Source organism: Chrysoperla carnea, chromosome 3 (assembly GCF_905475395.1).
Source record: "Chrysoperla carnea chromosome 3, inChrCarn1.1, whole genome shotgun sequence".
Classification (NCBI taxonomy): domain Eukaryota; kingdom Metazoa; phylum Arthropoda; class Insecta; order Neuroptera; family Chrysopidae; genus Chrysoperla; species Chrysoperla carnea.
In genome coordinates this window covers 49,766,568-49,793,129 of record NC_058339.1, presented here as the reverse complement: position 1 = coordinate 49,793,129, position 26,562 = coordinate 49,766,568, and the positions used below count along the sequence as shown (strand labels likewise).

Below are 26,562 nucleotides of genomic sequence, written 5' to 3'. Positions count from 1 at the left end.
AATTAAAAGCATGCTTGTAGCTTCCAAAAACAACCGCCCTCAGATTGGCTTCAAGGACCAAATCCCTAATAAAAAAATTCAAATAGAATTCCTATATATTCAAAGTGAAAGAAAATAAAAAAAGACTGCGTGCGATTATTTTATTGAAATTTGTAAAATATGTATGTGAAGAAATTTTTTTTCAAAAAAATCTGTTCGTTTCGGTGGTAGAATAAGCTTCCAGACTAAAAAATATTAGATGAAATCTTATGAAGTTTGTGATTTGGATAAAAATCTAAGGCAGTTAAAATACACAAAACATTAAACGTTCATTCTTCTTAATTTTTCCTTAGGCTGGGCATACATGTAACGCATACCTGTGCAGGCTAGAGCACACACGCTACGGTAAATGGATCGAGAAGGAATACAAAAACGACGTGTCCTCTGCTTGTGGCACTAACTTCTAGTCATAGCACAATCACTTGACTGTGGCGCGATCGCATATCTTTTATATATTAAAAGATAAGCATGTAACTTTAACTTGTACTTTTATATATCGTTTACGATAATATTTCCATTTTCTGCAATAGTGTCCCATTTTTGAACGCAAGGGCTAAAAATTTCAGAACCCAAACAACTCTTCTATAGTCGACAATCTCAACCTAATCAACCCGTAGTTAAAACAGTACAGAGTTATCAAAAAATAAAATAAAAAACGTTCAAGATAACAAAAATGAAACAGATAAAAAAAATCCAATAGAGTTACATATACGAGAGATAATAAGGATAGAATTTCGATTCTTCTCTGGTCATCTGCACAGGTTTGCCTGCAGTGGCTGACACATATGCTACGGTGTACCTGTACAGATGACCTGTCTGGTATTCAATATTGTTGACAAACGTCTTCCTACTTCTATTGTAGAATAAGTTTGAGAATTGGTACCTTTGAGCATTGTGGTAGCTTTAATCAATATAACGGTATATTTGGTTTCAAAAATAAAATATCCTTCTGTTTAATTGTTTCTTTTAATTCTCTCCAAGTAAAAAATTTAACATAAACTTTATGGCAATACTAACAGTTCTGACAATTATTATTATCTTTTTATTACTTAGTCTATTATATGATTTGTTCGTTTATGTTGTGCAAAGTTTTTACTATATTTAAAAGTTTTTTGGCAAACATCACAAGAATACGGTCTTCCTTCTAAAACAAAGTTAATCAAAATATTAAATTAATTAATAAAATATACCAATATATCAGTAAGTAAAGATAAGTTAGTTGATAAATACCCTGCATACGCTTCCTTATCAATAAAATTTTTAATTCGTGTTAATGTCTAATATATTCTCCTGAGAGATATATGAGAATCGCTAATTTGGTAACTATTTTCGTGAATGTCCCTCAAACGCTATTTATATATTTTTTTCAAGTTTGTGAAACAATCACCAATTTAGCTACAGATAAATTTTGTCTAAAGAATGGACCTTTGGCCCAAGAGTAGTACGACTAATAAAAAATTAGCTGGCAGTACCTTTAGATGTGAAACAAGTAGAATTACATGCACCAAATCAATTTCAAATGATTACTTCCCGTTTTGTTGATTAGATATTACTGCTTTGTATAAATACAAATAATTTAATTTTTTTAGAGATTTTAATTGTGATTTATGAATACCATCCTAAATTCCTACACAAAGTATAATATGCAGAGTATAAAAACTATTTAGTTCGCATACTTGAAACTTCGTCAGTGGCTTTCTTTTGGGGAATCTACTAAACTTTCTCGCTACACCTTTTTCGAAAGTGCTGCGTTTTCAAATAAACATGATAAGCTATCGGTCTAAAAAAACGCAACAGGGAATTTGTCGGACATTATGATCACTTGATAACATTAATAATTATTAAACAATAAAATATTTTGTCCGACAAAAATATTGCTACTGCAAGTTGTCATGATGTTCGAAAAATTCCCTCCTGCGTTTTTTCAGACCGACAGCTTAAATATGACGTTATCATGTTTATTTGAAACGCAATATTTTCGAAAAAAGTCGTAGAAAGAAAGTTTGGCAGATTCGCCAAAAGAAATCGATTCACCAAGCTTCAAGTATATATATTGATCTTTTAACAAAAAGGGTGCTCCGCGATCTAATTACAGTTAGTGTTCATTCTCAATAAATGAATCTTACCAATGTGTGTTTCTCGTTTATGACGTGATAAGATATAACTTGTTTTAAAAGTCTTTTCACAAATATCACACGAATACGATTTTTCCTCTAAAACAAAGTTAGTGTTAATTATACGTTTAGCTGTACATTTGTTAACGAATTTTACCAGTAATTGATTGATTATTTTCATTTTTTATTTTATTATTATGCGTTCGTGTGTTATGTTTTGATAATGCTTGATTGGACACAAAAGTCTTTTCACAAACATTACAAGAATACGGTTTTTCTCCTAAAACAAAATAAACATAAATTATTACATTTTATATACATTTTCAATAAATGAATCTTACCCGTGTGTATTCGGCTGTGTGAAACAAGAGCGTCAGATTTACGAAAACTTGTTAAACATATTTGACACACAAATGGCTTTTCACCTGTATGAATACGTGTATGTTCCGTTAAATATGCTTTTTTTGTAAAACTCTTATTACATTCTGTACATGAAAATGGACGTTCTCCAGTATGATTTCGCATATGTACTTGGAGACTATGGGTATATTTAAAACTGGCTCCACAGTCTGAACATAAATATGGTTTTTCACAAATATGTGATTGTTTATGTGCTTTTAATTGCTGATTTGATGCAAAAGCATTTTCACAAATATCGCAAGAATATGGTTTTTCACCTAAACAGAGTTAATAAAAATTACATAATAGTATATTTTTATTATGACAACAAACGTTTCGCTCTAGTATAAAAGTCATACAAATTATCATATACTCTAGTATATTGTTAGGCCCTGGACGGCGTTATCCTTAAAAACGTGGTTCTAACACACTAAATCATTCATATTATTATTAAGTAATAAATAATATTTTAAAAAACCTAATTTGAAATATTAATTCATTTAGCTAGTCAGCTAATTTATATTGGTTATTATTATTATTAAGTTACTTATGTAAATAATTGAATTGAGGTCTAATTTATAATAGCGCGTGGCTCTGATTATATTTACTTGTCAGCAAAATTAATATTTAATATTTTAATTTTTACGTCACAATATTTAATATTTTGACCTAAAAATTTTGTATTTAAAGACATTGGAAATTGATTAGAATCATATAGTAATTATTACAACTTAGAGATTCAAGTGCAACTTAATTTGTAATAAAAAACACCAGTGATTAATTGAATATAACATATTTTAAAGTCTCTGAATAAAATAAATATCATACGAAATATCAGTATATCAGTGTTAATTTTGTAGGACGTCATATTCATCCCCAAGGATTCTGAAAGTCTTTCCTTTTCAAATATTAAGACCTTGTGGTGGCAGCCTAAGACATTTTGGTACACAACAATATAAGTCATACATATTTTTATTATAAAACTATTTTTACTTTTTTCCCAAATTTTTAAGTACGTTTTATAAGCCAATAGTATATCCTATCAAAAAGATTTTTTTGGATTCATCGGAAAATTAGACTGAATTATCCATTTTGAGCTTCCCAAAAACCATTTTGTCTATAGTTAGCTCGAAAAATAAGGCGGGACTCTGATCCTAACGCCATTTGCATCAATAGTTTGAATCTCTCAAAACAATATTTATATCTTACTCGGTTTATTCTCGTTCACGTTTTATCGAAAAATAACAATTTAAGGATTATTTTCTTTGCAATCCAAATTGAATCTAAACGTCTTTTATTCTTACGATAAAAAATGCAAAACTCATAAATAGCGTAAGGATTTTTATTACGATTGGTCAAGTTTAATGTTAGAAATAAAATAAAATTTCAACAAATATATTCTTAAAAAAAGTTATTCTCCTTTTAAATCGAAACGAGACTTTTAGCCCTTTCTGTACACTATTATCAATACATGAATCTTACCAGTATGTGCTCGACTGTGTATAACAAGAGAACCTGATCTAGCAAAACTTGCACCACAAATTTGACATACAAATGGTTTTTCACCAGTGTGTGAACGTATATGTTCTTTTAAATGTGAACTTGTTTGGAAACTCTTATCGCATGCTATACATGTGTGGAAGCGTTGTTCTCCTTTATGTTTTAACATATGCTTTCTTAAGCTTCTTGTATCATTAAAAATTTCTTCACATTCGCTACAAGTACAAGATTTTTCATCAGTAGTCGGATTATCACCTTTATGTATACGCATATGCCGCCGAAGTTGTTGTGCAAACACAAACGATTTGGAACAAAGTTTACACACGAAATTTTTTTCACAAAGATCATCTTTTATATGTTTTGACAATGCGCTGGATTCTGTGAATTGTGCATCACATGATGAACATATGTAAGGTTTTTCACCTAGATGTAAAATAATATTATATAAATTACAAGTTTTTTAACTACTTGTTTAAATACCTGAAATTACCAGAATGAGTTTGTAAATGTCGATTTATTTCCTCCAGAATATCAAAACTTTTATTACAAACATTACATCTGTACGATTTGTTATTCAATTGTGTATAATATAAATGATCTGAACTCTCTTTGTTTTTGATAATTTGTCTATGCTGATTATCAGAATCAGTATTTACATTTTTCAAGTTATTTTGTTTCTTGGAAATGTCTAAATTTATTTCATTTTCACTAATAGTAGTTTTATTAATCTTTTCTACATTACTTATAGGTTTAGCTTCCACAAAACTAAACACGCCACTTATGTTTTGATCAGTTTCCGCAATATTTTCATTTTTTACAGTTTCTTCAGATATTATTTCGATTTCCACGGATGATAGATTTTTATCGACTTTAATATTAGGTTTTGTTTCTACAATTCCTCTACTATGTAATAAAATATTTTCAGACTTCTCACATTGTTTTCTAAATTCAAAAGCATTGTTAAGTTTGTTAATGCATTCGATGCAAATTAATTTTGGTAAATTATCCTTTATATTTATCTAAAAATTATCCATACTTTTTAAACTTTTGTTTTTTACTACATTCTCATCTTTAGTGTAACTTACTCGTATTGAAGTACATTCTTTTAATAAATCTAAAAACCCAAAAATTTCTTCTAAGTGGTGTTTATCCATTAAACAGGTTCGACAAATCTTCGGAAGACTTGATAATTCTAAAATTTTATTCATTTTGTTGGAAATCTGTATTTGCCACTTTTTAGTAACAAATCAATGAGTTTATACAGTGTATAGACCAGCATATTACCGTTTAAATGCTATTCGCGGGTTTATATTAATATTTGAAAATTTATATTTTTGTTTTAATTAGTAAACTTAATACTCTTCTGTGATAGATAAAAATTCCACAAAGAGTCTTTACACGTCAAAAATTATTAAAACATCAATTTTTAATAAATTAAAAATATATACAAATTTCAGATTTTATAACAAAAACATTTGAACATTACTTATTTTTATAAAATAAATGATAAATATTGCTCTACTAAATCGTACAGAACGGAATTTTTTTTAAAAATAAATATCACAAAAAGAAAACCTATTAAGTTAATTTTAATTATTATTACGAAGTCGGGTGGCTGTGTGGATATAGCACTTGGTTATGAAACCAAGTTACGCTGGTTCGTATCCTGGTGTGCCTAAAAGTTTTACTTTTAAATTAAATGAATTTTTTCTGAAATTAAAAATTTTTCACTCTTTTTGTATTTTAAATTATCTATATAACCCCTCCTCTTGTTATAAATAACTCCAGTTATACATATGTCATAAATCACTATTCTGGCAGGGGGTGGGAATTTAAATAATCATAAATATATCTCACTCGTTAAAATCATGTTCTCCTGTTACAAAATATTAAAAATATGTACAAAAATGGCTTAGTTATGCTAAAATTTGAAACTTTTTAATAGGAGAACATGTCATATAGTTTATCTCACTCATATTCTCCTATTACAAAATATTAAAATTAATATTTATAAATTAAAAAATCGCTCGTTAAAACTAAAATTTGAAATTTTGTAATAAAGTTAAATTAATAAATATTTCACTTTTTCCAACTTTCACAACAAAACAAAATTGCAAAAATCTACTGTTGTTTCTAAATAATTTTTCATTTTTTGGTATATATTATTTATCCATCTATATTAATTCCCAGGTAAAACAATTTCACAATATTTTATTATGCGTTCGTTTATGTTGTAGCAAATGTTTTCTTGATTTAAAAGTCTTTTCACAAACATTACAAGAAAAAGGTCTCTCCCCTGAAACAAAGTTTATAAAAATTATTATATTTTGTGAATATTTACAATGTCTCAGAAACCCTTAGCCAGTCTTCTATGAGAAATAATTTGCAGATTAAGTTTGTTCATCCCATCTAAACGGCAGCTCGAGTTCGTAACTTAAAGAGAAATCAATACATAGAAAAGAAAACTCTCCATTAAACTATCTTTAAAAAAAATCGATTCTTCTGTTTAGGAGCTACGATGCCACAGAGAGACAGACGGACACATACACATATATATTTATGTGTGGTGTTATAGCGGTCAACTTATAACACCCCTCCAGTGTTTCATACAAAAAATTTTTGTTATTTTATAAGAAACAATTTTTGAATTTAAAGTGACCTGTAATTGGTTACGAACTTGAATTAACCACCTTAAGCGCAACAACTTTTATTTGAAACATGTTTCTGTATTTTTAGCTTACTTAAATATATCTCATTAAAGGGTGATTACAGACTTATGAAACAAACTATATAAATCTTACCAGTATGTGATCGATTGTGTATAATAAGAGAACCAGACGAAGTATAGCTGGCATCACAAATTTTACACATATAAGGTTTTTCACCAGTGTGAGACAGCATATGCGTTTTTAAATATTTATTTAATGTAAAACTTTTATCACATTCTGTGCATGAATATGGACGTTCTCCCGTATGTTTTCGTTTATGTTTAGTTAAGCTGTAGGATTGACTAAAACTTTCTCCACATTCCATACATAAATAAGGCTTTTCACCAGTATGTATACGCATATGAATTCGAAGCTCTCGTTTAAATATAAATGATTTAGAACAAATTGTACACACAAAACTTCTAACTCCAAGATGATATTTCATATGTGCTGACAATCTACGGCCATCTGTAAATCGTTTTCCACAAGTCGAACATACATAAGGTTTTTCACCTAAATTTAAAAAGATGTATATTATTAATTTTTAACTGCTTGTTTAAATATATTTGTGTGGCGGGCATAGCAAAAAGCTTAAGATTGCGCAAGTGTGAGATATGAATGCAGACCCGTGCACAGAAATTATCCAGTGGGGAGGGGCGACCTTCAGACATTGTCGATCTAAGATATGTTTTAAACCGACGGAAAGTCGAAAAAAAAGCGTTCATTTGCAGCTTTGTCACAGACAAAACTGCCCGAACGCGAAGTATTTAGTAGACATTTGTAAACGCATCTTCATTGAAAACATCGAAGGTTTCGAGTAAATTTTTGACGTCCTGTCCAGCAATACGTTTTCGCCAAAGTTGTACTTCGTCGATCCAAATGTCATGGGAATCATTGAAAAGCATGGTTCAAAAGTTGAACGAAAGAGTCTTTATATAACAAACGTTATATAAATTCTAAACTTAAGATGATAATAGAATGAGGTATTTTTAATTTCAACTAGATTGTAATTTCCTTTGAGTTGTGCCCAAGTTTACTTTATGAAGAAAATTATCTTTGTTCGATTCCTTTGTTAGACTTGGCTAGCTTTAGATGTCAAAGTTTGAATGTATTTTGGTAGATAATGCGAAGTCGAATTACACTGTGGTTGGAAATTACAATGTGTCTACGACATTTCTAAATATTGGTCATAAAAGAAGCGGACTGGTTTAAAAACTTTCCAAAAAAGCTTTAATTTTTTATAATTTTTCAAATAAAAGTTTTTAAGGTATAATTAAATTACCTGTATGAGTACGAGAATGACGATTTCGATCATCAGAATTAACAAAACTTTTATCACAAAAATTGCATTTATACGGTTTGTGAATCAGATGTGTATCAAAATGATGTTTTAAACCTTGCTCGTTTTCGAAAGACTTTGAACACTTAGGACAAATCAAATCATCAAATTTTTGATGTTTTAATATATGAATTTTTAAATCTTCTTCTAATTCAAAAAACTTTTTGCATTGAGAACATAAAAATCCATTTTCTATTGTAATGTTTTCAAATTCATTTGTTCGTAAATTCATAGATTCATCACTATTTTGAATAGGAATATTATCGCTATACGTTTTTTCCTTATGACTTAGTAAATGACGCTTTCTGTCATGAACTGTAATAAAACTTCTCTCACAAACGTTGCATTTATATGGTTTCTTAATCAGATGTATGTCAAGATGTCTTTTTAACTTTGTTTCATTTTCGAAAGACTTGCAACATTTGGGACATATACATTCATCAAATTTTTGGTGTTTAAACATATGAATTTCTAAATCAGATTCCAATTCAAAAAATTTTTTACATTGACGACATGAAAGTCCATTTTTTATTATAATTCTATTATATTCAGTTTTTCTTAAAGCTATAGCTTCATCACTATTTTGTACGAAAATATCGTTATCTTTATTACCAATATGAACTAGGGAATGACGATTTCTGTCGCAAGCAGCAATAAAAGTTTTATCACAAAAATTGCATTTATAGGGCTTGTTAGTCATATGTGTGCTAAGATGTCTTTTTAACTTTATTGAGTTTTCAAAAGATTTTGAACACTTAGGACAAATAAAGTCATTAAACGTTTTATGTTTCAATATATGAATCTCTAGATCTGTTTCTAATTCAAAAGATTTTTTACATTTTGAACATGATAATCCATTTTTTGTTATCTCCAACTCTGCCTCGTTTTTTAGTTTACTAGATTTTGTATAACGTTTACTTTTTCTTAAAGTTACAGATTCATCACTACTTTGCCAAGAAATATCACTATCATTATCTTCATGAGATTCTTCGTTTTTGGCCTTTAGTATTATATTTAAAGGTGAATAATTCTTCGAGAGGTTAACATTTTCATTTTCTAATCGAATGTTTTGTGTCTTTGATACGTCCGACATATTTTTAGTTTCACTAAGAGAAGTTTCGAAAACCGAATGTACACTGGTTGAATGAACATCGTTAAATTCATTATTATTATACTCATCGAAATTATTTTCATTTGTATTGTAAGAGTTCTCCGATTTGATATATATTTCATTTGTTTCTAAATTTTCTATTTGTATTAGAGAATTTGATTCGTTACTTTCTAGTTTAACAGTAATTTCAGGTGTTTCTCCGAATTCCCTCAGTTGTAACAAAATTTTTTCAGACACTTCACATTGTTGTCTGAATTCAAATGCAGTATTAAGTTTGTTAGTACAATCGAGACAAATTAATTTTGGTAAATTATCATCCATATTAATCTAAAATTCAAGAATAATAAATATACTTTTTTGATAAAAACTTTTTATACCATGCATATATGTAATGTGCAAGGTATACTAAGTTTAGTCCCAAGTTGGTAACGCTTAAAAATATTGACGCTACGAAAAAAATTTTGGTATAGTTGTTTATAGAATCACCTAATTGGTCCATTTCCGGTTGTCTGTCCGTCTGTCTGCCAACACGATAACTCAAAAACGAAAAGAGATATCAAGATGAAATTTTTATAGCGTACTCAGGACGTAAAAAGTGAGGCCAAGTTCGTAAATGAGCAAAATAGGTCAATTGGATCTTGTAAACCATTAGAGATAGAACAAAAGTTTAAATGTAAAAAATGTTCCTTATAAAAAACAAAACAACTTTTGTTTGATACATTTTTTCGTAAACATCACTATTTACCCGTGAGGGCGTAAATTTTTTAGTAGGTATTATATGGGAATATCAGTTATATTAGTTATGTATGTGTGACATGTATGTATCTGTAATGTGATAGAGTAATCAACACTGTTTATGCATGGTATTTCAACAATTAACTCAGCTAATTGTTTGTTTTCTATACTTACTTGTATTGAAGTACATTCTCTTAATAAATCTAAAATACGAAAAATTGTTTGTAAATTGTCTTTTCCTATCAAACAAGTTCTACAAATTTTCTGTAAGTTAGTTTTTAAATCTGGTAACCGTAACTTTGTATCCATTATGTAAATAATTTGTATTTACGACTTTTCGATTTTCACCCTTTCCCACCCATTATCATAACAACATAATACACACTTTTGCATAGATTTTTCATTTCAGTAGTAGGTACTACAAGAGCTTTAAAATCGTTAAAAGTCTTTGTAGTTCGTGTGTTATGTGTCTTTTCAGTGTCAATTTCCCAACTGCCTACCCCCTTTTTATACCATGTATATATGAAATATACATAGTATTATAAGTTTAGTCCCAAGTTTGTAACGCCTAAAAATATTGATGCTACAAAAAAAAAATTGGTATAGGTGTTCATAAAATCACCTAATTAATCCATTTCCGGTTGTCCGTCCGTCCGTCCGGCCGTCCGTCCGGCCGTCCGTCCGTCCGTCTGTGGTCACGATTACTCAAAAACGAATAGAGATATCAAGCTGAAATTTTTACAGCGTGCTTAGGACGTAAAAAGTGAGGTCAAGTTCGTAAATGAGCAACATGGGTCAATTGGGTCATGGGTCCGTAGTACCCATCTTGTAAACCGTTAGAGATAGAATAAAAGTTTAAATGTAAAAAATGTTCCTTACAAAAAAATAAACAACTTTTGTTTGAAACATTTTTTTGTTAACATCACTGTTTACCCACGAGGGCGTTTATTAGGTACAAATTTTATAGTATGTATTAATATCAAAGTGAGTATCTTTTGTTATTTACGTGACGTCAAAAAAACAAACGAGTGCGCATCAACACTTGCGCATTATATGAGAATATCAGTTAAATATGTCAGATATGTATGTATGTGAAATGTGACAGAGTTATCAACACTGCCTATACATGGTATTTCAACAATTAACTCAGTCAATTGTTTGTTTTCACTTGTTTATTTAGAAATATCATGTTCTTTTTCGTTATTTTTAAGGCTTTACCCAACCTTTACAATAGGGAATATTCATGTATTTTTTTTAAATTTTTAATTCATTGTTTACACCGTTATAACAAAGTAAAAAATACTGCTTAAAAATGCTATATTTAAGTGTAAAAAAATATTTAAAATACAGTATAATTTTGAGATATCTAAACGCAGTTTTTTGGCGCTCCCTGTTGATGACGTATAAGTACGTGATCTGTCAATTGGTGACAGTTCAATGTATAATTTACACTTTAAAAAATGAATTTTTATCATAGAATTTACACACATTATTATTAAGTTTTCTAATAAAAACCCGTATAATAGTATAATTTAATGAAATACCATATAAAATGTAAGTAATTAATATCATACAGTATGTCAACAAATTTGACAAGCCCGTACTTTGATGTCACGTCCGTATATAAATTTGAATTTCCGTTTTAGAAATTTTTAAATGCCCTCATTGAATTTGTGCTTTTATTTATTAATTTTAAGTAATTAAAAAGATATTAATTATTAAAAAAATGGTTTAGTTGAAATGTCTAGTCATTAAAGTTACGGAAGAAAAATATTTGAACCAAATTTAAATTTCATGATTACTCCCTATTTCTCCAAATTCAGTTAGTTGAAAATGTTTATATGTTATCGGTTTTAAAGCCTTTATAGCGGCTGTGTTGTGTATTTTGAGAATGTCAATTTCCCAACTGACTGTCCCCTTCTTTTTTCGAAATATCATGCTTTTTCACGATTTTTGAGGCTTTACCCAACCTTTACAGTCTCTCCAAAATGAGTTAGTTGAAAATGTTTATATGTTAATTGAGTTAGTATTAAGGAAGTGGCTTTTGAAAGTGAATTCCTCAAAACTTTTACCTGCCTTTTATGTAGATAGTTAATGTTTTATGATAGTTTTTAAGGATTTGTACATCTCTGAATAAATTTTTGCTACTATCCATAACATATTCTATTTGATTTTTTTAAAATACTTTATTCAAAATTAAATAAAATTAAAATAAAATAAATCTATCTCTATTCATTGCATAAATAATTAACTGAAATAATTATTCTATTAATTTCAAAGTTAAATTTTTTTTATGTAATTTTATTATGTGTTCGTTTATGTTGTGATAAATTTTTACTTGTTTTGAAAGTCTTTTCGCAAATATCACAAGGAAACGGTCTCTCCCCTAAAATAAAGTTAATATAAATTATTACGATTTAAAGAAGATTATTAACGTAGAGCGTTCCATTATAATCGAACCAAGTCAGAATTATAGCAGTTTATCATGTCGAAGAATAAAAATTTTTCAATTTTTCCAGAATTATTAAACCACTTTTTGACTGTCATAAAAAATTTATAGATAAATTCATGATTATTCATGAAATTAAATTGTTTTAAATTAAAGTTTGAATTTCTCTCTAATTCCTCATTTTCTTGCTTCTACCTAGGAGGGAGCTAGAAAGTATTTCAGTGTTGAAATACGAAAGAAATTTGCTTGTTAACTAAATGAATAACACATATCGAAAAATTCGTTTTTCTCAATTGTTAGAAATTTCTAAAACGCGGTCAATTGTCACGTTTCTCTTTAAAATGACTATGCTGTCTTGTCTATTATGTCGGTTCGATTAAATGTAAAGTCGTATGTGGGTTGCTGGCGCAATAAACCAGTTTCTAGAATGTCACATGAATATCAAATGCAGTATATATTGCACGTGTATTCGAAACCCAACCACCAAATTTTTATTTATTCAGGCTTTATAGAAAACAGCTAATTCAGCATGCGACCGACATTTAACACATGACTAAAAAATTAAATTTAAAAAACATACAAAATTTATTGCAAAATACACTTAAATATAGAAGCCGACTCACAGCCGAGAAAATCGTAGGAGTTTTGAAAAAAACAAAAAACTTTTTTCGATACATTAATCCTCGGACATTATCAATTCTTTTCTAGTTAAAATTATTATGCTAATCAGCTCCGCCATCATAAAAAGACAAAATCATTTACTTTGCGTGAAATTTCCGGTTCGTGTAAAATGAAACGCCTTTTATAAATCTTACCAGTATGAGTTCGATTATGTACAACAAGAGCACCTGGCGATGTATAGCCCACTCCACATATCTTACATACATGAGGCTTTTCTCCTGTATGGATACGCATATGTTCTTTTAAATATTTATTTATAGTAAAAGTTTTGTCACATTCTGTGCATGAAAATGGCCTTTCTCCCGTATGGTTTATTTTATGTACTTTTAAACCTTTCAGTTGGCTAAAACTTTCCCCACATTCTGTACATAGGTAAGGTTTTTCACCAGTATGCGTACGCAAGTGACCTCTAAGCTCTCGTGGAAACATGAACGATTTAGAACAAAATGTACACACGAAATTCTTTATACCAATATGATATTTCATGTGACGTGACAATCTATTAGAAGCTGTAAACCGTTTACCACATGTTGAGCATACGTAAGGTTTTTCACCTAGATACAAAAAAATTAATATTATTATAATTAAATTAAGGTTTAAAATTTTGTTTTCAAAATAGGTTATTTTATCCTATAGGAGAAAAATTCTAAAAATATATTATTCAGATGAATCATGGCCACAGCAAAATATGGCGTCCACTGTTTCCAGTACATAGAAATAATACAGACAGACAACCCTTGTGGAAAAACGAAACTGTTAATAAGTCTGCATAACAGTTCTTAAAGTATTACTTTCTCTTAAAAACTTTGAAAAAGTCTTATAAACTCTGAATAACTTTTCTGGCAGAGTCCGAAAAAATGGAATTATTCCGACTTTTTACGTCTTATTAAAAGTTATTCAGAGTTTATAAGAGTTTTTAAGAGAAATACTTTAAGAACTGTTATTCAGACTTATTAACAGTTTTGTTTTTCCGCAAGGGAAGTCAGGGATGTAAGTGGATGCGATACGTGGAGCGAGAAAGAAGACTGCCAGTGAGTTCCCCTGCGTCCTTGTAATAATATGTACAATATTTACTTATTATACACGATAGTCTGTATATATATGTATTAGACTAGGACACAAGGGAACTCACTGGAAATCTCTCTCGCTACACATATCTTTTGGCTCCTGGCGTGCTTTATGTATTCATATCTCTATAGTAAAATTTAAATGCATTTTTATAATACTTATCGATTGAATACAAATTTTGTGAAATCTATTATTATTAATATTGTAAAAAAATTTAATTTTCCCAAAAATAAAGAAAAAAAGTTATATCTTTGGCCAAAGGATTTTTATTTTCCAGATGAATGATATTAAAGTTTCCAACAATAAACTAAACAAAAAATATAAACATATAGCCAAAGAGATGGCTAACTAATATTAAAATCTAATGCTATTTGATTAAATCAGTATTTTTTACTTAAATAACTGTGCTTCCCTATGGTTTTAAAATATTCTCAAAAGAAAAACAGGGAACTTATGGGTCCAAGTGTTAGGTCTCTACAGAGTACCTTACCGTATTATAAAACTTTAAATTACCTGTATGAATTCGTGAATGACGATTTCGATCGTCAGAATTAACAAAACTTTTGTCACAAACATTACATTTGTACGGCTTGTCAATCATGTGTCTATCGAAATGACGTTTTAAACTTTTTTCATTTTCAAAAGACTTTGAGCACATAGGACAAACAAATTCTTCAAATTTCTTATGTTTCAACAAATGAATTTCTAGGTCTGTTTGTAATTCAAAAAATTTTTCACATTGAGGACATGGAAGTCCGTCTCTTGTTGGAATGTTAAATAACTTATGTTTTCCCAAAGCAATTGATTCGTCACTATTTTGATTAGAAGTATCTTTATCACCTTTATGAACCAGTAAATGACGATTTCTGTTACGAGCTTCAATAAAACTTTTATTACAAAAATTGCATCTATACGGTTTGTTAATCAAATGTGTGCTAAGATGTCTTTTTAACTTTGTAACAGTTTCGAAAGACTTTGAACATTTAGGACAAATATATTCATCAAACTTTTTATGTTTTAACATATGAATTTCCAGATCTGTTTCTAATTCAAAATATTTTTTACATTTTGGGCATGATAATCCATTTTTTATTGTAAGAGTATCTTGTTTCACTTGCAATTCTCTCTTTACCTTTAACTTACTAGACTTTTTTTTACATTTATTTTTCCTTAAAGCTAAAGATTCATCATCACTATTTCCTGCATCGCAATCGTTATTTTCATGAATATCTTCTTCATTTTCATCTTCAATCTTTAATCTATTATCTAAATCTTTGTCCTTAAAATCACTAAGTAAACTGTCCTTTGAAAGATTAGTATCTACACTTTCTACATTAATATTTTGAGTTTTAGAAACGTCTAAAATATTTTTAGTTTCGACAAACTCATGTATACTGGTTAGCTGTTTAACTTTCACAAAATTAAAAACATCGTCAAATTTATTATTTTCATCGGATGTATCAGAATTTATTTCGTTTTTAAAAGATTCCTCGGATTTAATATAGATTTCATTTAATTCTAAATTTTCGTTTTTTCCATTTTGTAAATGAACATTTGATCCGTTACTTTCAAGTTTAACAGAAGTTTCACCGAACTGCCTTAGTTGTAACAAAATTTTTTGAGATACTTCACATTGTTTTCTGAATTCAAAGGCCGTGTTTAGTTTGTTAGTACATTCGAGGCAAATTAATTTTGGTAAATCATCTTCCATATCAATCTAAACATTAAGCAATTTAACAAATAATATTGATTTTTTATTGGTATTTTGATTTTTGTATACTTACTTGTATTGAAGTGCATTCTTTTAATAAATCTACGATACGGAAAATAGCTTGTAAATTATCTTTTTTTATCAAACAGGTTCTACAAATTTTTTGAAAATTTGTTTGTATGATTTTATCCATTTTTCGTTGAAATTTATATTTATTTTTTAGACTTAAACATAATGTGACATAAATCTTTCAATTAAAAATTTTTACTCTTTTATGTGATATGCATATACCGGACGCATGTGCATAAAGCTGAACACACACGGTCATACATTTTGTGCAATTAACTAGTACCTACTTATACAATACAACTAGCTCTTTGCTTAAAAATTTCTATGTCTGCGTTTTTATGTAGCCCCTAGACATTTTCCAAGTTGCGTTTCGGAAATGCGCCTCTGCACGTACCTAAAATATTGGCGTACAATTTTGAAACACTCTGTATATAGAGAAAAAAAGGCTTCAAATTGACACAAATGTTCAAATACCAGAAATTAAAAATTTTATTTCATTTTTCATGTACATTCTAGAGTGAAGGGAAAGTTGGAAAAAATATTATAAATGATAATGTTTCCATATTCGTATCCATACCTGATTATAAAAATTAATTCGTGAGACATAGGCTAGGAGAATAACAACAAATTTTGAGATAGGTTTTCATAAAATCACCTAATTAGTCCATTTCCGGTTGTCCGTCTGTCTGTCTGTAATCACGATAACTCAAAAACGAAAAGAGATATTGTAACACAATAGGGAATATTCATGAAATTTAAATTTGGTTCAAATATTTTCTTCCGTAACTTTAATGACTGGACATTTCAACTAAACCATTATTTTAGTAATTAATATCTTTTTAATTACTTAAAATTAATTAATAAAAGTACAAATTCAATGAGGGCATTTAAAAATTTCTAAAACGGAAATTCAAATTTTATACGGACGTGACATCATAGCACACGCTTGTCAAATTTGTTGACATACTGTATGGTATTAATTACTTACATTTTATTGGTTTTTAATGCTAAGAAAGACTCTATCTGGCGATAGGAAAAAGAACTATTGTCAGAACGCCAAATATAGCACAGCACATTAAAATGTATAATAAAGCATATATCTTCTGCCTCTCTAATCATTGAAATAATCAGCTGATTGTAACGAGAATGGTTTACATTTTTTTTACTCGTGGCGCTGACATCTTAGCGTTAAAATCCAATAGGGTATTTCATTGAGTTAAATCATTCTACGACTTTTTATAAGAAAACTTAATAATAACGAGTGTAAATTCTGTGTTTTAAATTCATTTTTTAAATTATACATTGAACTGTCACCAATTGACAGATCACGTACTTATGCGTCAACAGAGAACGCCAAAAAACTGCGTTTAAAAATCTCAAAATTATATAGTATTTATTATTTACCTTTCTTTAATTACATGACGAAAAAAACAAACGATTGCATAATAAACGCTGTCTAGACATGGTATTTCAACAGTTAACTCAGTCATTTGTTTGTTTTCACTTGTTATAATTCAATTGTCTAACACATATAAGAACTATGGAGAAGGATCTTAATTACAATTAGCATTGTTAAATTATTATTGATTTTAATTTTTAGTTGCTGAAGGAGGCAAGAATAAATGACGAAACGTTTAATTTATATAAATTAATTCATTTATTCTCCTAGACCTGATTATTCATTTTTTCTACGAATTATTATAAATGAATCTGGGTAAAATTGTTGATGATGATGAGAGTATCATGTCTGCTTTCCGCAGACGTTGATCAGCATGTCTCTCCAAATCTCTACCATATGCACTATCTCACTAGCGTTTAAGTTTCTTAATTCTAAGCTGTCTAAATAGCTTAAACGTTTTCTCCACCTTCCCTTTTTTCCTTCAAACTTCCGTCAGACATATTATCTCGAATCCGTTTTTTCTAATTATATGACCTAAGAACGATAATTGCCTACGATGAATATGATTTAATAGTTCCTTTCTAATTTTCGCCTTTTTTAATACTTTTTCATTTGTCACATAATCATTCCACTTTATTTTAAATTTTCTTCTCCAACACCAAACTTCAAAAGATTCAATAGTTTTATATAGATTCAATTTCTTTCAAGGTTTTATTAATAGTGCAGCTTTCACTACCGTTCGTCAAGAAAATTGTTACAAAAAAAAAATAGATAAAAAAATTTAATTTTCCTTCACGATTGGTCTTTGTTCAATATCTATTCTTGTTCTTCGGTGAAAATTACATAGCCGAGGTAGTAAAGGTTTAAAAATTTTCAATTTCTCTTCCAAGCATTCATGTTTAGTTTGGACCTGTTTGTTATATTAATGCACATGTCAACTATCTTCTTCCATTTCAATTTTAATCCCACCCCGAAATTGCCTACAATAAGATAATACAAGTTAACTACTACCTTTAAAAATAAACAAATGTACATTAACACACTGTATATAAATGAGGTATTAAACGTATATGGCCATACGTATAGAAGCAAAAATGAAGTTATCACGGCTGTATCTGTAACCTTTGAATATATAAGTAAAGAAAGGATGTGGAATATATATTTTACTACTGCTATTATTAGTATGTAGAATAAGGTAGAGTTGATTATTCTAGAATTGTAATATACTTGTCGCGATTAAATGCAGTGGACCATGGTACAGAAAGGGTGCTTTGTTAAATAATTAATACATACTTGAAACTTCGTTAGTGGCTTCCTTTTGGTGAGTCTACCAAACTTTCTCTCTACGACTTTTTTCGAAAGTGCTGCGTTTTCACATGAGCAAGATAATGACATATTTCAGCTATCGATGGAATTTGTCGGACATTATGACCACTTGATAACATAAATAATTATTACGCAATGATATATTTTGTCTGACAAAAATACTTCACCGATGAGCTTATCTACCATCTCGAACATGCCGTACTTAAGTATTTTTGTTTTTGAATACATATAAAGTTCACTTTTCTGAATTGTTTAATAACTATTAATGTTAACAAGTGATCATACTGCCCGATAAATTCCCTGTTGCGGTTTTTCAGACCGATAGCTTAAATAAGTCGTTATCGTGCTCATATGAAGTTTAGTAGAAAATTAAGAGGAAGTCACTTAAGAAGTTTCAATTATGTATTAATAATTTAACAAACCATCGTTTCTGTCTCACAGTCTATAGACTCATATAAACATGAGATTTTGTTATAAATTTTAACTATTAAAAAATTTGGCTGCCATTAAAATAGATTTAAGTATATATACAAATGCATTATAAAATACAAGGCTAGCGGCAGCGCTTCACTCTTCCTTTCGAACAAAATCGGTGGAATGAGCTACAGGCATCACATATTTAAATGTATGTCTAAATTCCGCCAAAAAATCACTCACCATTCTCCCTTAGGTAGCACCAATACTACAAAGAACGATGTTTGACAAATACAAAATATATGTTTGACAATTCTGAATAGTTTTTTGACATAATACCTACTCTAAACAAAAAGAATCCTTCTAAAAAAATAACTCTATTGTATCACTACTTGTGTTAGTGAAAAATTATTACAATCTTCTCTCTTTACCTCCATATATAAAATCGGTAATATATATAAAAGCCTTAAAGATACTCCAATTCAACAGTCAAAAGTCTTATAACAGTAAAGATAAAGATAATTTTACCTTGTTTCGTCATGTGTTCGTTTATGTGCTCGTAAATGTTTACTATATTTAAAAGCCTTTTCACATAAATCACAGGAATATGGTTTTCCCTCTAAAACAAAATTAATATAAATTATTAATGGACTAATTACCTTAAATGAGAGATCTACTCAAGGGAATTGAATAAAATTTTGACAAAATGTAATTTTAATTTTGTTTTTAAGTCAACCGTATTTACATTAGTTTATAAAAAGTATATTGAGGATTTTTTTATATGTAAATTACTCAACGAAAATATAAGTAATTATCAAAATATCGGAAATTCACTCAAAAATACAATAGAAATATATCACTCCCACACGATGGTGAATTTCCACATGCAAAAGATCCTTTAAATATAAACATTTTCAATAAATGAAGCTTACCAACATGTGCTTCTCGTTTATGGCGTGTTAAATATTTATTTGCCTTAAAAGTCTTTCCACAAATATCACACCAATATGGACTATCCCCTAAAACAAAGTTAATATAATGTAGAAACTATTAAGATCACATTTCGATTCAGACAAAAACAATTAATGGGAAATTATAGAAAAATCTGTAAATCCGTACCCTAGTGGAAAAAATTTTTGAAGAAAAAATAAGTCTTAAAAACTCTGAAAAAGTTTTAGAAACTCTGAAGGAGTCTTTGTAACTCTTGAACCTTGTAATTTTTAAACGTTTTTGGAATGTTTAATTCAGAATTATCCAGAATTATTCAGTACACAAATATGTGGTGAGTTGTGCATTGTGCTATGTGGCCGCGGCTTTACATTTAAAATATCCATATTAAATATAAAAATCTTACCTTGCTTAAGGAAAAATTGGGGAATTTTATTATGGGTCCGTTTATGTTGAGTTACTTCCTGACTTGATTTAAAAGTTTTTTTACAAATATCACAAGAATACGGCCTTTCTCCTAAATTAAAATTAATATTAATTATTACGTTTTATTGCACATTTTCAATAAATGAACCTTACCAGTATGAGATCGATTGTGTCTAACAAGAGCACGTGCTGTTGTAAAAGCCATCTCACATATTTTACAAACAAATGGTTTTTCACCTGTATGTGAACGCATATGCCATTTTAAATATTTACTCAAAGTGAAAGTCTTCTCACATTCTGTACATGAATACGGACGTTCACCCGAATGTGTAATTTGATGTTCTTTATAGCTTTGCAGCTGACGAAAACTTTTCCCACATTCTGTACACAAGTAAGGTTTTTCACCAGTATGCATAAGCATATGACGTTTAAGCTCTTGTGAAAAAGTAAACGATTTAGAACAAACTGTACACACGAAATTTTTTATACCAAGATGATATTTCATATGACGTGATAATTTACTCGATTCCATGAATCGTTCCCCACATGTAGAGCATACATGAGGTTTTTCACCTATTCAGAAAAAAAAAATGTATAGTAGTCTACAGTACAGAAGGCATGGTTTTACATGGGCATGGTTTCGTGAATAAAAATCTTACGAAACTTCGTGAGTGGCTTCATTTCAGTGTAACCTACAAAGTTTACATTTACGGAATCTTTGGAAATTGGAGCGTTTTCAATGTGGAAAATGGAAAAAATGTCAATTAAACGACCTATTGAAAAAATATGATAAATGTATATAATAAGAGAGAATAATAGTGGCCAGCAAAAATGTTGAGCCGTTTGGCGTAAACTCCACTTTTACACATGTCGGAAAAACGAGGGTATGAAAATTTATCAATATAGTGAAATGAAGCCACTTGCGTAGTTTCGTAAGAGTGTTATAATCACGAAACCATACCCCCTCATAAAATTCACGAAACTTTAACCCCCTCTGTACTGGAGACTATAGATATTGTTGGTTTAACTGCTTGTTTAATTCAGTGGCAAATTTAGGAAAAAAGTCTGGTCAAAATAAGAAATTCAAAAATACAATTTTTTGAGATTTTGCTTAGAAATCATCAATTTCTATCGTAGACTAAGAGCCCATAACAAAAAAAGGTACTCCATCAAACACCACAAAATTATAAAGGGAAAAATGGCTTAAAAACGCGTAAGCATCTCAGTGGTCTGCCTGCCAGAAGGCTTAAATCCGACACTGTGTTATTAAAATATATCAATTTACCTGTATGAATTCGTAAATGTCGATTTCGATCATCAGAATTAGCATAGCTTTTATCACAAAAGTTACACTTAAATGGTTTGTAAACCATGTGTCTGATGAAATGATGTTTTAAACCAATTTCATTTTCGAAAGACTTTGAGCACATATGACAGTTAAATTCATCAAACTTTTGATGAATTAACATATGAATTTCTAAATCTGTTTCTAATTCAAAACATTTACTACACTGGAGACATGAATAACTTCCATTGTTTTTTAAATGTTCATTAATATTTTTATCAAGAGTTTGACAATTGTTATCTTCATTACGTTTATGAATTCGTAAATGACTATTTCTGCGACGAACATCATTAAAACTTTTATTGCAAACATTGCATTTATGTGGCTTGTTAACCAAATGTGTGCTAAGATGTCTTTTTAACTTTGTTACGGTTTCGAAACACTTTGAACATTTGGGACAAATATATTCATCAAACTCTTGATGTTTCAACATATGAATTTCTAAATCGGAGTTTAATTCAAACGATTTTTCACATTTTGGACACGATAATCCATTTTTTATTGTAACACTATCTTCTTTTACATCCAATTTTCTCTGGGTCTTTAGAGTACTAGGTTTTTCATTACATTTATTTTCATCTACAGATTTGTCAATGCTTCGTATACATGTGTCATAATCATGATCTTCATGAATTAAATAATCATTTTCAAACTTTAATATTTTTTTTACAGGTTGATCATCAGAATTAAAAGGTAAACCATCTTTGGTAAGATTAATATTTACACTTTCTAAAATAATTTTTTGTTTTTTGCAAACACCCACACTTTTATTTTCACTGGTAAAATTTTTAATTAAGTCGTGTACACTGGCTAAATCATCGTTTGTATTGTAAGATTCTTCGGGTTGGGGCTCGGTTTTAATAACAATTTCAATTAATTCTACATTTTCAGTTTTTTCGTTTTGTAATTGGAAATCCGTAATGTCACTTTCAAGTTTTACAGGGCTATCATTCGATGTCCTCAGTTGTAACAAAACTTGTTGAGATTGTTCACATTGTTTTCTGAATTCATGAGCAGTATTTAGTTTCCCCGTACATTCAACGCAGATTAATTTTGGGAAATCATCTTCCATGTCAATCTAAAAAGTAAAGATATAAAAGATATAAAAATTAAGACAAAATATTTTTATCTTGTTTTGTTAACATTTACTGTACTTACTTGTATTGAAGTACATTCTTTTAATAAATCTAGACTACTAAAAATTTCTTGTAAATTGTCTTTTGCTATCAAACAAGTTCTGCAAATTTTCTGAAAATTTGCTAGCCGCAAATTTGTATTCATTTTGTTTGAAATCTGAAATTGCTACTTTTTAGTCGGCAATTTATATTTTTCAGCTCCTAATGTTGACATAAATTTGGACACACACATGCGCAATACGAATTTAAAAAAACTAACTGCATATACCTACTACTTTTTAACCGACTTCAAACAAAAAAGGAGGAGGTTATCAATTCGACTGTATTATGTTTGTTACCTCAGAACTTTTGACTGGGTGAACCGATTTTGATAATTCTTTATCTATTTGAAAGGTAGTGCTTCCCGTGTGGTCCCATTTTTAATTTTTTGATTCAGGCATTTACAACGGGCTGATCAAACGCAGGTATGACTGTTTGAGATATGAGTGGGATTGGCGGTAGAGTTTTAACTCGCTTGAAAATGCGGCATTGTTTTAAGTTTCCCTTAATCAACTTTACTCAGTTGTCCCTCCAGGTACTATACACGAGATTTTGGTAGAACAAATTTAGGATTTTAGGATGGCTGCAGCCAACCGTTAGGTTTTAATACACATACTTATACTTTTGGTATAACACATTTCTGTTTTATTATTAAAATTACATCCAAAATTTAAAAAAACAAAAAAAAAACTATCACTAAAAACTGCAGTTTTCATTTTCTTATTGTATCCAAGAAATATTTTACAAATTCACCTTCTTTTATTATGAGTTCGTTTATGTTGTGATAAATCTTTACTTGATTTAAAAGTCTTTTCACAAATATTACAAGAATAAGGCCTCTCCCCTAAAACAAAGTTATTATAAGTTGATAATTCCCGTTTTTACTTTCAAACAAAACGTACATTTTGTTTTTCTTTAAACAAATAGAAAGACACAAAAAATTACATAGAAGCCGGGTGTAATTTTGTTCATACTATTTGTTTAAATAAATTAATATGTGTTAATAAATATTTTCAGTATATAAATCTTACCAGTATGTATCCGATTGTGTATCACAAGAGAATCTGACCTTGCAAAGCCCATTTCGCATATTTTACACATATATGGCTTTTCACCTGTGTGAGAACGCATATGAATTTTTAAATGTTTATTTAAAAGAAAATTTTTATCACATTCTGTGCATGAGTATGGACGTTCTCCCGTATGTTTTAATTTATGCAGTTTTAAGCCGTCTGAGTGACTAAAACCCTCTCCACATTCTGTACATAAATATGGTTTTTCACCAGTATGTACTCGCATATGACTTCGAAGTTCTGACGGAAACATAAATGATTTAGAACAAACTGTACACACGAAATTTTTTACACCAAGATGATATTTCATATGTGCTGACAATCTACTAGAATCCGTGAATCGTTTACCACATGACGAGCATATGAAAGGTTTTTCTCCTAAATAAAAATATACAATGATTACTTTAAATGGGTTAATTCATTAAATTATACTATTCTAAGTCTTTTTATTAGAAAACTTAATAATAACGAGTGTAAATTCTGTGTTGTAAATTCATTTTTTTAAAGTGTAAATTATACATTGAACTATAAAAAATTGACAGATCACGTACTTATACGTCATCAACAGAGAGCGGCAAAAAACTGCGTTTAAATATCTCAAAATTATAATGTATTTTAAATATTTTTTTACACTTAAATACAGCATTTTTAAGCAGTATTTATATTTTTTACTTTGTTATAACGGTATAAACAATGAATTAAAAATATAAACAAAAATATGAATATTCCCTATTGACTGGTTTTCCAGGTTTGTGACCACTTCAATTAAATTACCTGTATGAATTCGTAAATGACGATTTCGATCCCCTGATTTAGCAAAACTTTTATCACAAAAATTGCATTTATACGGCTTATCAATCATGTGTGTATTGAAATGTTGTTTTAAACTCCGTTCATTTTCGAAAGATTTAGAGCATTTAGGACAAATGAACTCATCAAATTTTTTATGTTTTAACATATGAATTTCTAAATCTGCTTCTAATTCAAAAGATTTTTTACATTGAGGGCATGATATACCATTTTTTAAAGTAAGGTCAGCTTTTTTGACTTTTCTTTTATCATTTGGTTTGATAGATTTTTTTTTGTATTTATTTTTTCTTAAAACTATAGATTCGTCACTACTTTGAATAGGTATATCACAATCATAATCTTCTGAAATTGAGTCACTGTTTTCTATTTTTAATCTTTTGTTTAAAGGCTGATCATCTAAATTACAAGATAAACTATTTTTTACAGTGTTGGTGTTTATATTCTCCAAGTTGAAATTTTGTTTCTTCAAAACGTCTAAAGAATTCTTATTTTCATTCGTAGTAGTTTCAATAGTCTCACCTACACTACCGAAACTTAAAGCTTTAGTTTTCAAAATGTTCGATTCATAGTTTATTTTAAACTTATTAATTTCATCACATGTGTCCGAATTATTTTCGTTTATATTAAAAGAATCTTCGGATTTAATATCTATTTCATTTGTTTCTAAATTTTCAGTTTTATGAGATTGAGGATTTGATCCGTTACTTTCAAATTTAACAGGACGTGTTGCCCCAAAATCTTTAAATTGTAATAAAATTTTTTGAGTCAATTCACATTGTTTTCTAAATTCAAACGCAGTATTTAGTTTCTTCGTACATTCCACGCAAATTAATTTCGGCAAATCATCCTCCATATCAATCTAAAAATTGAATATACTTTTTGGCTGGCATATTTATTTTGGAATTTTTTGTACTTACTTGTATTGAAGTACATTCTTTTAATAAATTTAAAATATTAAAAATTGCTTTCAAATTATCTTTTTCTATTAAACAAGTTCTACAAATTTTCTGAAAATTTGATAATTTTAAATTTATATTCATTTCGTAAGAAATCTGTATTTGCTAAGTACTTAACTACTTTTTAGTTTTGTAATAATTCATTATGTTATTATACTCTGTATATATGAAATATACATCAAGGTATAATAAATTTAGTCCCAAGTTTGTAACGCTTAGAAATATTGATGTTACGAGCAAAAAATCATCTAATTATTCCATTTTCGCTTAGCCGCCCTCCCGCCTGTCAGCGCGATAACTTAATGAAAGAGATATCAAGCTGATATTTTTATAGCACGCTCAGGGCGTAAAAGTGAAATTGAGTTCGTTAATGACCACTTAGGCAAATTGGGCCTTGAATTGTTTTTATTATTCCTTATAAAAAAATAAATAACTTTCATTTGAAACATTTTTCCTAAGTATCATTGTTTATCCGTGAGAGCGCAAATTAAGACGAAATTTTTGTGACAATTTTCTAGAAAACTTGTAGGTAGCTTCAACTATAGTGGTCTTGTAAAAGATTTTCGAAAATCGAAAAAAAGAATTTTAGAAAATAATTTCGAAAACAAAACAAATGGCGGTTGACAGGCCTCCATAATTGTGTTGATTTGTTTAACTTTTCTATTTATTAAAAATAACGCAAGCTCTGGCATCCAACACTTTCTAGAATACAGGGTATTACAGAAAGTGTTGGATGTTTCTATAACAGTTAACTCAGTCAATTGTTT

General features: G+C 29.1%; 2 protein-coding genes across 2 annotated transcripts; both read right to left on the bottom strand.

Moving 5' to 3' along the window:
• Positions 1-173: 173 nt before the first annotated feature.
• Positions 174-10,254, bottom strand: LOC123296078 (zinc finger protein 585B-like). Its single transcript, XM_044877539.1, has 10 exons — positions 10,120-10,254; positions 8,043-9,537; positions 6,854-7,273; positions 5,138-5,244; positions 4,543-5,059; positions 4,035-4,475; positions 2,495-2,830; positions 2,311-2,433; positions 2,166-2,252; positions 174-1,183 (listed from the first exon to the last, which is right to left on the bottom strand). The coding sequence occupies exons 1-10, from the start codon at positions 10,252-10,254 to the stop codon at positions 1,089-1,091; spliced, it is 3,756 nt and encodes a 1,251-aa protein (XP_044733474.1). The 3' UTR covers positions 174-1,088.
• Positions 10,255-12,192: 1,938 nt separating this feature from the next.
• LOC123296077 (zinc finger protein 26-like) lies at positions 12,193-25,779 on the bottom strand. The gene is made up of 12 exons (XM_044877538.1): positions 25,757-25,779; positions 24,804-25,698; positions 20,590-21,009; positions 20,417-20,527; positions 19,995-20,081; positions 19,591-19,681; positions 18,260-18,302; positions 15,928-16,038; positions 14,657-15,860; positions 13,210-13,629; positions 12,262-12,331; positions 12,193-12,196 (listed from the first exon to the last, which is right to left on the bottom strand). Exons 2-12 carry the CDS (start codon positions 25,690-25,692, stop codon positions 12,193-12,195), a joined length of 3,450 nt encoding a protein of 1,149 aa, XP_044733473.1. The 5' UTR covers positions 25,693-25,698; positions 25,757-25,779.
• Between the last annotated feature and the right edge of the window lie 783 nt (positions 25,780-26,562).